This window comes from Schistocerca cancellata, chromosome 3 (genome assembly GCF_023864275.1).
Source record: "Schistocerca cancellata isolate TAMUIC-IGC-003103 chromosome 3, iqSchCanc2.1, whole genome shotgun sequence".
NCBI classification, from domain to species: Eukaryota; Metazoa; Arthropoda; class Insecta; order Orthoptera; family Acrididae; genus Schistocerca; species Schistocerca cancellata.
The window spans coordinates 379,599,065-379,611,710 of record NC_064628.1 but is presented as its reverse complement, the minus strand read 5'-3'; the positions used below and the strand labels follow the sequence as shown (position 1 = coordinate 379,611,710).

Below are 12,646 nucleotides of genomic sequence, written 5' to 3'. Positions count from 1 at the left end.
GTCACACAGATTAAATCAACACTAAAAGTGAGATACAGAAATTTTCGGGAAATTAATTATGAAACCTGTATGGTAATAGGAAAGCTAAAGCCAAAGACAATGAAATTTATGGTCCATTTGTTCTATCTGGTTATCATTCAAAACCCATTAGCAGAAATGCATCTATTCTGTCCCTGTTGTGAATTCTGATAGAATGGTATGGAGGAGAATACTGTCATTACTCATCTCTCATCAGTTCTTTGATTTTTGACCATCATTTCCTTCTCAAAATAACATTTTAAATGACACAGAACTTTTGTTGTATCCTGAAACTACCCCACTGCAGTAATTGCCTTCTGGAGTCCATGTGTACAGAATGGTAAATCAGTGATATTGTTATTGTCAAGAACAGCATTGTGATTTCCTGGCACAACCAGTGGGATATGTTTCAGGAAATTTTTATGCTAATGCAGGTGATAGTCTTCCTGACAAGTTTTCTCAGTAGTCAGTTAATTGCATCTTCTCCAATTCTGTGGTCTGTTGGCTGGTAGAGAGGGTTATTTATTGTTAATTGATGGAAGGCACTCATCTTCCTGCGTTGCTGCAGCTGCAGTACTGCACAAGGTGTCGGGTTGTTTCATTCCTCAATGGTACTGTAATCTTCTGTTCTTCACAGTTTTTCTATTTATGTTGACATCAGTGGCGGCACAGGCAGAATTGTCTCTCGGTTGTGTGATCTGATTTTGTACAGATAAATATTGTCTACAGCCAGCCAAGTAATGAATAAAACTGCTCAAACAACAAACTCTTAATTGAAATGTTGTTGTGGCCATGTTTAAAGGGTCAAGTTAGTTCTAGCAGGTATACAAATCTGGGACCCTTAGTGGCCTTGGTTCTAAGGAGGTGAATTCGAATTTGGTCATCTTTCAGAGTGTTCCGTTTGCCTAATGAGCACAGGGAGAATGCTTACCTAAAAGCATTTGTACATGCTGTAATTAATGTATTCTTGCCTTCATAGCTCTTAGAGGCATATTACATATGGTGCGGTAGCATTCTCGCTTCCCATGCCCGGGTTCGATTCCCGGCGGGGTCAGGGATTTTCTCTGCCTCGTGATGACTGGGTGTTATGTGATGTCCTTAGGTTAGTTAGGTTTAAGTAATTCTAAGTTCTAGGGGACCATAGATGTTAAGTCCCATAGTGCTCAGAGCCATTTGAACATATGGTGCTGTAGAGTATATATCCGTGAATTCATACTAAATTCACACTGACAAGTACTCCATCTTTGTAATTTTGTATAATCCTGCAAGCAAATTAGGGCTAAACAGAAATTCTCATCCTAGCACAGAGACAGTGAAGTAATTGGATAAATAAAAAATCTACTCACAAAGTGGCGGTAGTACACACATAAAAGGAGGTTATAATGAGGCAAGCTTTCAGAGCTGGTGGCTCCTTCTTCAGGCAGAAGGGTTGAACGGCAAATAAGAGGAGTAAAGGAAAAGGACTGGAGAGGTCTAGGAAAAGCTGTAGATTTCGGAAAAGTCACCCAGAACCGCGGGTCAGGGGAGACTTACTGGGCAGGATGAGAAGGGAAGCCTGATTGTTGGGGATTGCACCAGATGCGATTTGAAAACCTGAGTTAGGCAGTGTTCAGTATTGCTTTTCAATTTAGTGTGATTGGTAGGATTGATGGTGAAAAAGTGTTTCCACATAAGGATCAAGAGAAGGAGAACAGGTCTTTAAAAAGCCCAATGTGACTGAATTTGTAAGTGGGACAGATGTTAAGTCCTTTGGAAAGGACTGATAGGTCTGTGGGACTGAGGCTTTTGAAGGACAGCTTCATGACTGTGTTTTGTGAGTCTGTTTAAGTCTTGGAATTTGTGGTAGTGGGAGGGAGTTTCCGAGGGTGCAGTAAATGTAGTAGGTCTGTGATGCAAAATTTGGCAGCTATGGAGGGGATATGAGGGAGGTTTGATGGAGGGGTGTGTGGTGGTAGTCCATGGGTGTATGAGGTGAATAGATTGGAGAGTTTTTTGAGGTGGTTGTGTGAATGCTGCTCTAGTTTCTGGATGGCAAAAGTTTGTCTGGCAGATAGGCTGTAGGCATTTGCTATTGCAGAGCAAGAGAATTTTATGAATGGAGAGGAGGGATTGCAAGGAGGTTTGGGCCTCAGTTATGTGGTTTTGCAGAACTATGTTTATGAGAGCAGTAGATTGACTGTATTTGATTAGGGTTCTCAGCTAGAGATGGGTAATATGATGGCCAGGTCATTTGGGAATTCCATAAGCTAGGCTACAATGCAGGAACAGTTTGTAGGGTTCTGCTTAGGGTTAGGGAAACTTTTCTGAACTGTCACAAATGGAAGATTAAAAATGCATGAAAATAGGTGAGAAAAATCACAGAAAGGACAAACAGATGAAGTATAGTGAAAAGAGGTGAAACACGTAGGAGTAGTGCCTATAGTTAAATATGAAAATGAACAAAAATTCATGTGAAAACAAAATGAAATCAAAGAGAAGGTAATATGTAACGAAGCAGGGTTGCCGTCTGCTATCCTGTTTTGGTTTTACACTCCTTCAGTAACTTAGTTAAGTAATGAACTTTTATTTATTTATTTATTTTTTATTTATTTATTTTTTTTTTCATTTTCACTACTCAGATTCCGACTACAGATTCTGTGGCCTTCAGCCTCATAGTACAGAATTCAGAAATAGTTTAAATAAAATTCCCCTTGTAAAATCTATTATTTCAGTACATTCTAATGTCTATTCTGAAAGTAATGAGGTAATCAGTTTTATTGGAAATGCATACTATTAAAAGTTATAAACAATGACATATATTGTGCAATACATACACTCCTGGAAATGGAAAAAAGAACACATTGACACCGGTGTGTCAGACCCACCATACTTGCTCCGGACACTGCGAGAGGGCTGTACAAGCAATGATCACACGCACGGCACAGCTGACACACCAGGAACCGCGGTGTTGGCCGTCGAATGGCGCTAGCTGCGCAGCATTTGTGCACCGCCGCCGTCAGTGTCAGCCAGTTTGCCGTGGCATACAGAGCTCCATCGCAGTCTTTAACACTGGTAGCATGCCGCGACAGCGTGGACGTGAACCGTATGTGCAGTTGACGGACTTTGAGCGAGGGCGTATAGTGGGCATGCGGGAGGCCAGGTGGACGTACCGCCGAATTGCTCAACACGTGGGGCATGAGGTCTCCACAGTACATCGATGTTGTCGCCAGTGGTCGGCGGAAGGTGCACGTGCCCGTCGACCTGGGACCGGACCGCAGCGACGCACGGATGCACGCCAAGACCGTAGGATCCTACGCAGTGCCGTAGGGGACTGCACCGCCACTTCCCAGCAAATTAGGGACACTGTTGCTCCTGGGGTATCGGCGACGACCAATCGCAACCGTCTCCATGAAGCTGGGCTACGGTCCCGCACACGGTTAGGCCGCCTTCCACTCACGCCCCAACATCGTGCAGCTCGCCTCCAGTGGTGTCGCGACAGGCGTGAATGGAGGGACGAATGGAGACGTGTCGTCTTCAGCGATGAGAGTCGCTTCTGCCTTGGTGCCAATGATGGTCGTATGCGTGTTTGGCGCCGTGCAGGTGAGCGCCACAATCAGGACTGCATACGACCGAGGCACACAGGGCCAACACCCGGCATCATGGTGTGGGGAGCGATCTCCTACACTGGCCGTACACCACTGGTGATCGTCGAGGGGACACTGAATAGTGCACGGTACATCCAAACCGTCATCGAACCCATCGTTCTACCATTCCTAGACCGGCAAGGGAACTTGCTGTTCCAACAGGACAATGCACGTTCGCATGTATCCCGTGCCACCCATCGTGCTCTAGAAGGTGTAAGTCAACTACCCTGGCCAGCAAGATCTCCGGATCTGTCCCCCATTGAGCATGTTTGGGACTGGATAAAGCGTCGTCTCACGCGGTCTGCACGTCCAGCACGAACGCTGATCCAACTGAGGCACCAGGTGGAAATAGCATGGCAAGCCGTTCCACAGGACTACATCCAGCATCTCTACGATCGTCTCCATGGGAGAATAGCAGCCTGCATTGCTGCAAAAGGTGGATATACACTGTACTAGTGCCGACATTGTGCATGCTCTGTTGCCTGTGTCTATGTGCCTGTGGTTCTGTCAGTGTGATCATGTGATGTATCTGACCCCAGGAATGTGTCAATTAAGTTTCCCCTTCCTGGGACAATGAATTCACTGTGTTCTTATTTCAATTTCCAGGAGTGTATTAAGTAAAATTCGAGTGAGCTAATAGATCGAATTCAGCTATAAGACTGCATCTAAAAGAAAGCCTAAATTTTACTGATTCCAGCAAAGTTTTTAAATTAACCTAAAGTCTGTTAGTTAAATAGATATTAAGACTTAAAATCTGTAGCCTGTATGACTTTCAGTGCCAATTGTGACCAAACTACTGTATAATTCCGAGATCTGTTTTGATACTTTTGCTACCTATATTTTTCTACGTAAAATGACTCCAGTCTCAACTTTGTAAGTGCATTAAAAGAATTAAGTAAATTTGAAAAAGTAAAAATTATTGTTCAAGAGGGTTGCCATGGTTATAAGTCGGGAATTCCCACGGCGGATGCATAAGTTAGTTCTGCGTTTTTAAATTGATACAGCTCACTCATGTTATTTAAGTAATAAAACCCAATAGCTAACTTCAAAACCAGTTAGAAAGGATCATTTTAACCCTGGGAAATTATAAACTATAATATATTAACAGAAATAGTCAAATATTCAAGCGCTTGTCTATATAAGGTCCGAGCTGGTGCAGTTCTCTGTTAGTTCTCGGTCAGATTCTCTTGGAGCAAAAGTGCGGCAAGTTGGTTAATTTTTCAGTAATTGTGAACTTTGTTAAAGACTGGAAGTTTTTGACTACCTATTGTGATGATTAAGTGTAAGAGGCCTGGTCACATGAATATTGTGTGTGCGAGTGATAACAAATAAATCGCATTGTGGTTGGCATAAATGTTCAACAATGAATACGATCTTGACTTTTGATTTTGGAAAACTTCGCCTAGGATCCTGGCTTCTTAATTTCAGTGTGATTTAGGTGAGATGTACGCAGTTACCGGGAAGACAATATTGAATAAACAAAGCAAGGTAGGTTGAGAACACTGCGCACTATCTACTGGGTGAGGAAATGTTTCAATACCGGTACATCCGATTGTGATGTGAACTAGTAAGAGGCACTAATGAATAAGGACATGTCCCGGCATGTTACATGTGGTGCCCCAGGTGAGGATACAGCCCAGCACGTTACAAATAGTGGGGCACATTTCAGCGGGTTGATAGGTGTGAAGAGGTATAATTGGATTGTATGAGGTCAGTGTTAGAATCGTGGAGGAGAGAGAGGAGGAGGAGGAGGAGGAGGAGGAGGAGGGGGTTAGGTTCGGGATTCAACAAAATGTGTGTCAGTGGCACATGAAAGTACAGAAAAACACACAAAAGTATGTGGGGGTGAAGGATGGTAGTGTGATCAGTCTGAAGGTCTAGGGATATAGGAATAATTATATCTGTGGAAAGAATGTGCAACATGAGATCATTGTCCTGACAATCCTTACAGTTACGTAGCCGTGTGTTGTGCGTGGATGAGAACCATTAGTACAAGGTGGCTCAGAAACCAGAGCATGTTCAGTTCAGAAAGTGACAATAAAGTCCTTTTGTCAATTAGTCAGACATACAGTATCAGCAGCATGTAAGCTATTGCATACAGATGGATATGAAGTTTTATTGTCTGTGCTTAGGATTTGTTGGAAGTGAATGCATGTAAAACACATTTCAGTTAGATTGTCTAGTAAAGTTGGTGCATTGCAGCTTGGAGAAATTGCAAACGTCTACAATTAGACTGATAAAAATAAACTACCCTCAAGAAGAAGCTTACATCAGATACATGATTATTAATATGGCATTATTTGCACATTACAATAACACATTTAAGCTCTAACAAGGTGGGTTTTATCTATAATGTTGCATATGACAAATTACTATGCTCTGCATGGATGCATGTAAACTAGTAATGAGTGAATGAGTGACACATCAGTGACATTTCGCTACAGCACAGTCATTCAGTGCTTGTGTGTGCACTGTAGGTATTGAACGTTTACAGGAAATTCTGCCTCAGAATTGTGCCGAAGTACAGGTAGAAATAAGTACTCTTGATACTTTTATCTTGGTTGTTTCAGCTCACACACATCTCCTTTCCACAATATCAGTTTCCAGACATGTCACACAGTATTTCCACATTGCTCCATGCTCAGTGCTTCATATTTGTGGTGCCACACAACCAAAGAAGTGTCAAAAGCATACTGCAACACAATTCATATATGATTCTTTTTTTAACATTTCGATTTTCAGGCAATCGATCTGGCTATAGATGAGAGCAGTTTTACTGGAGAAACAGAACCTTCAAACAAGATTACTGCTCCCATTCTAAAAAGCAATGGTCATTCATCCATGAAAAACATAGCATTCATGGGGACACTCGTAAGATGTGGAAATGGAAAGGTAAGCACTAAAATTGTATTTGTTTCTATGTGTACCTCAAGTATGTGTTTTGCCTTTATATTTGTCTAATCTCTGTTTAGTTAAGAATACTTTAACTGAAAGTTGCTGAAAAAATTCTGAAGTTCCTTAACCACTACTAATTCAACTTTTATTTACATAGTGTGTCAGGTCTGTGCTTTAAATTGAAACTAGAAGCTGAGTGAATATTTGAGTTTTGCTTATGTTTGGTAGACTTGCCTCATAATGTACTTTTAATTTTACTTGTAGGGGATTGTAGTAAATACAGGCGAAAAATCTGAATTTGGAGAAGTATTTAAAATGATGCAAGCTGAAGAAGCACCTAAAACACCTTTGCAGAAAAGCATGGATATCTTAGGAGCACAATTGTCATTCTATTCATTCTGCATCATTGGATTCATAATGATTCTTGGCTGGTTTCAAGGCCGGCCTATTCTTGATATGTTCACCATTGGTGTCAGGTACAAAAATTTAATACAACATGTATCTATTGTAGTCTTTCAGTTTAATCATTTACTGTTCTTATAAGAATAATGTATAGTTTGCTAAGTGATCAGCTTTAGAATGAGTTGTACTCTAAGATCAATCATAGGTCATAGGTGCATGCATGCAAATTGTTTTAATGGTAAAATTTTGTACTCGAGGAACAGTAGTCAATACACTATTATTTCCTTATATATTTCATTTATGTGACATAAAGTCTGATAATAATTTAAAGAGTAAGTTCCAGAAGTAATACAGTAATTGTGGAAAAACTAAACAAAAGAAGGCCACATAACTTTTTTTTTTTTTTTTTTCTTGCACGATTCCTAAAGAAAACTATAGAAACTTCAGGTTGGAATATCAATAATGTAGGAAAAGATAGATTGTTACTTTCTGTAAATATGACACATTAAATTGCAGGCAGGTACATGTAAAAGACCCTTGCATAAAAGCTTTTGGCCACAGCCTTAGTCACAAAAAGAAAGAAAGAAAGAAGGAAAAACAGACCTTTCATTCACACACACACACACACACACACACACACACACACACACACACACACACACAACCACAACCACAACCACAACCACCTACTTCAGCTGCTTGTGTGTGTAAGGTGTGCTTTTTTGCTTGCTTGCATGAATGAATGGTGTGTGTTTCTCTTTCTTTCTCTGACGAATACTGTGGCTGATAGCTAATATGGAAGTGTGTTCTAGTTGTGCCTGTCTGCAACTTAAGGCTAGCCGCAAATTGAGACGCGTATAGCACGTGTGACGTGACACGACACTACAGCGCGACACGCACATGCTGCACGAGTCGCACGGGTCCAGCGCATATTGCGACACGTACACCATACTTCACAAGCGCCGACTGGCGACGCTCTGCGCTGACAGAACCGAAGTGCGCGCAAGCTGTTATCTTTCTCAAACGATTTTACAGAAACTATTCACTGAAAGTATATGATTTTTGCCTTATTTGTAGCGTTATATGTCAGCTTCGTCATGAAGTGCCCATCAACTCGCTGATGACCATTCTTATTGTGATGTACACATTTTAGTAAGAGACTACGCAAAACTCAAAAAGTTTGCAACGAAAATAGGGGCCGCTACGATTTTGCGTTTGGTGCGTATTACACCATATATTGCTGAGTATGAAATTTAGCTAACATGCTGAATTTTTGTTTAGATTTGGGAGGAGGTCTCTATCTGCCTCCGATCTCGAGAAAATGGATCTCATGTAGCGTGCTCACTTCTGCTCTCATGCCCGGAAGAATGAAATACTCACAGCATCTCTCATATCTCCTAAAACAAAACATCGAAACGAAAGTTTGGCGAATGATAGCATACAAGGAGGAGAGTGTTTTGTCAATTCTTAAACACACGGAACTTTCTTATCTATGGCAATATATCAGTACTTGTACTTCCCTTGTTATTTATTTCACTCCAGTGACTGTAATTTTTTAAGAGTTATCGACAGCTAGCGAAACAAGAGCTTCCTAGTATGAAAATAAAAATAAAATTTCTTCTTATGTTACTGCAAACCGACACTATGAGGTTTTTCGTAAGCTATTGAGCTCTGCGATTGCCAATTACTCGTTTAATGAGGCACTCCGTTTCGGAATTCTGTCGCAATAGCTGCTGTGAGATGAGTTTGGCAAATTATACTGTGACGAAGGAAGTACAGTTAAACCCTTCACCAAGAGAAATGTGGCCGTTACTCAAAAATGGTGATGCTTGTTCGAATGAGATAAGATTAACAACTCACACAAAAATAGATTGCCAATTCTGTTGGAATTTTGGTGGAATCCACGTAACCCATCGTATTTTTAACACTGAGCGACTGGATTGGAAACTTACCAAAGGATTTTATTCCTTCTCTTGATCTGAGCAGTATTAAAATAACGATGAATGTTCCTTCAGGCGGAATGATAGGCACATGCCAGATACTGGTTACTCACCTATGGCTTGCCAAACTGACAATGTGTGATCGCGAATAAAATAGTTGTTATTGAGAAAAATAAACAACTGATCTGTCGCACAACACAATGGTCAGTGTATTATCAGCAGCGGAGGATAATGCGCGCGACAGGAATGCACAAGCTAGTCATGTGTGTCTTGTGAGTTGGAGTTTGAAAAACATTGTCATGAAAGTAGATCTGCCTTTGTCAGCAGTACATTTCAACAAATTAAATATATCTCATCATAACATTATTTTAGGATATTCCTACTTTAGTAATAATACCGACCATTTTCTTCATTTGTGTAGCCTGTTGTGTAATTAGTTTATTAATGCTGATAATGTGGATGCAACAATTGAAGTGCTTTTTCTCATCATGGCGAACCAATTAAAACATTGTTATTTGTGACTGCTTTTCGACTGTTTCTAGGTTACAATGTAAATGTGATGTTCACGTGCATGTAGCACAGTGTGTCGTATTACATTATTACATCCATATCAGAGTAATCACAGTGAGACTTCTATACTTCAGATCTTGTACGCTTTTTACCAGGAGCACAAAGGGATCACACCTGTGGAGATTATCCCTTTCTAAATTTTTGTAACAGATCGTACAGATACGCCAGCATACTAGGCAGAAAGAAGATAACTTTGCTTTACTTTCCTACCTTGATTATTAATCACATGATTTTATAGTATTCCTTGCTTCCTTATTCACTACCCTCTGTCTCTTTTTGCGATCTGAAAACATCGCGGAGGCATATGATACAATTCCAGCGGCCAGTGGCTCATCAGTTACTGAAGTATGCATTTTTCTTGACAGAAGAAAAAACAACCAAAACTACACAGATATAAATAACAGATAAGTATAATGTACTTATTGTATGGGCAATACTGCCATTTCTCACATGCACCGTTCCGATATGAGCTTATGGCCGGGCTACTTTTCCGCTCCCCGCCTCAAATTTCCCACAGTGCTAGCGAGGCACGAGCGACACGAGAAACTGTGCCTCAACCACAACGCCGTGCGACCTGGCGCAGGCGCGTGTCGCATCCCAGTCGTGTCGCAATTTGCGCGGTCCAATTTGAACCTGTGATGTTACAAAAACGCGCGCTGTGTCGCGCTATACGCGTCTCAATTTGCGCCTAGCCTAATGTGTCATCTTTACAGTAAGTAGCAGTCTGTCTTCTCCTATATCGTTGATTCTTAAAGTAGTAAGGCCAAAACATTTTCTTTTACTCTGCCTGAGATTTTTATGGAGATATTGTACAGTTGTTTTAAGTAGTTAGCCAATATGTCATCTTGGCTAAATTAAATGAACAGAATTTTGTGAAAATCACTTCAAAAGTATTTAATAGTTTATTTCATCCGAGGAGAGATGACCTTTTAGATTGTTACTGTTTGGTTACATACACAAATAATAGATAATACCAAACCAGTTGAAAGTGGGTGATAACACTTAAGAATTCATTGATATACATGCAGCTTCATTAACAGTGACTTGTGTGATTCAAGACACACATCAAAAACTTAAGGTTTAAAAGAGGTTACCAAAGGAAAAAGCATGTAATAGTCAAATCCAGTAACTGTACAGACCAAGCATTATCTTCAAAATTGATAACAACTGTTCCACACATTTCGTATAAACAACATTGATACTTCTTTGAGTAATATGGGCTGTCAGTCCATTTTGTTGGAAATCGGGAGTACTGTTAGTAAAAGTGGTTCAGTTTAACACATTTATTTGTCAAACTGACATTCCATATAGAACCACAGTTTTACCATTATTGAGTTTGAAAAAATTGGGCCTAAAATCCCAGTAACATTGACTACTTGAAACATTCATTTAAGGATGCTGCAATGACACTTTGTGCAGGTCCTTTGAGTTTTACTGGTGACTGTTATCACAATTTGTTTGCTGGCATGACCCGATAAGGTCTTGTAGATATTGAGCAAATTGTTAAATTGTCCATATTTCCCACATAGCAAACCAAGGATGGTGTTACTAGGGGAGGGAGTGGGGTAGGGGAGGCAGATCTTTGCTGTCTTGTTCCTCTTGCGAAGGTTTGAGCAGTTGACAGTTGTTGGGTTAAAATTTTAATTTTGTATATTTATTTTAGTATTATACTTAAACTCATAACGGGCCATAGCTCTTACCCTTTAGGTGAATATTACCTTTTGCTTTGATTTAATTCCAATAATAGTGCAGTAACTAAATTATGAGTGTTATCTTGTAATCCTCCAAAGATTGCACCAAATATTATTGCAGGTCATGTGCTTAGTGTTGTTTTTCTGCTCAGAATACACTTGTCTTCAGCAATGAGAAATTACTTCTCTAACTGTGAGAAGTAATACATTATTACATTGTGAAAACCTGACTATTTTCATTTTTAAAATGTTAAGCCACACTTGATTATATTATACTATGATGTCATAAGTACCAGTCCTTGTGCCATATTTTATTATGCGGTATGTTTGCACTATTCCAAACCGTTGTATTTTTTTAAGCATAAAATGAAAGAGTACTGTCTCGCAGAATGTTGAAGGGTATGCTCAAAATACAGTGTATCCTTCATTGCTGTTAGTTCGTGGTTGTGTGCATGCTTCATCTCTAACCTACAACCATTTTTAAAACAAACAAAAATGAGGACAACTGCTAATCTACAGCAGTTTGATTAGTGGAACGTAGGCACAAATATTATAGATATATATAACTATAGCTTTGGAGCTACTGCTCTTTTTCTAGCACTTATAAATTCGCATACTTAACACTACAAACACCCAAATGTACTTATCGAGTGTTAAGTTTTTGATCAGTTGGCTACTGGTCACCATTTCTCATTTTTGTTTATTATTTCACTCTTGACATTATTATCATTATTATTATTATTATTATTATTAGTATTATACTACCCCTTTTCCCCTTGATCTCGCCCCCTCTTCCCCCCCCCCCCCCCCCCCCCCCTTTCTTCTTGTAACAGGTGGGTTCATATTAGGACAGGATCTGAGTGAACTACACCCTACCCCTTTTTCATCTCAAAGCAAATTTTTCTCTTTCCTGAAGAAGGAATGTATTGTTCCTAAAGCGAGGAGACTACTGTTTTGAGTGTAACAGTACTGGGGCCTGCACCTCCTAAAGTTAAGTACTTGGCAGCCTTTCTGTCTTGGTAATTTTTACAGTTTCCTGAATTTAATTTGTCTTTTTCAGCAGTATCCAAACACTTTACATTTATTCTGAGGAGATATTCACACATGTCAATTGCTCTTTGTCTGATGCATGAAGGAACACCAGTTATTTTTCACATACTTAGTTTCTTAATAACAAAAAACGGAGATAACATGAAACTTTGCATGATTTCGTACTCCCTGTTGTCCTCTTTGATGGAAGTATGAAAAAATGGCTGCATCTGCATTGTATTTGAATCTGAAATGTGTCAGTTGACTCAATACCATCCATTTGGAAAGATAACAAAATTTCAACTCTGAAGCTTGAAGAGAGAGGCTGGGATGGGGTAAGGGAGAGAGGGAAGGGGGTGATTAAGAAAAACTGACAAGATAAGTTTCACTCTCTTTCACCTTCTGCCTTTTCTAATCCAGAGATGGCGTGACTTTTGCTTCTCACTGTAAATCTTACCTGTACTACTGGTCCTTAGCT

At 40.0% G+C, this 12,646-nt stretch overlaps 1 protein-coding gene across 2 annotated transcripts in view; it reads left to right on the top strand.

The window, feature by feature from the left end:
* The window catches only part of LOC126175076 (calcium-transporting ATPase type 2C member 1), an 84,126-nt gene that overhangs the window by 16,517 nt on the left and 54,963 nt on the right, over positions 1-12,646 (top strand). For both annotated transcript variants that reach the window (XM_049921603.1, XM_049921604.1), the window contains exons 6-7: positions 6,384-6,533; positions 6,801-7,012. In XM_049921603.1, the coding sequence (XP_049777560.1) occupies positions 6,384-6,533; positions 6,801-7,012 (362 nt within the window). The remainder of the gene's footprint in view (positions 1-6,383; positions 6,534-6,800; positions 7,013-12,646) is intronic.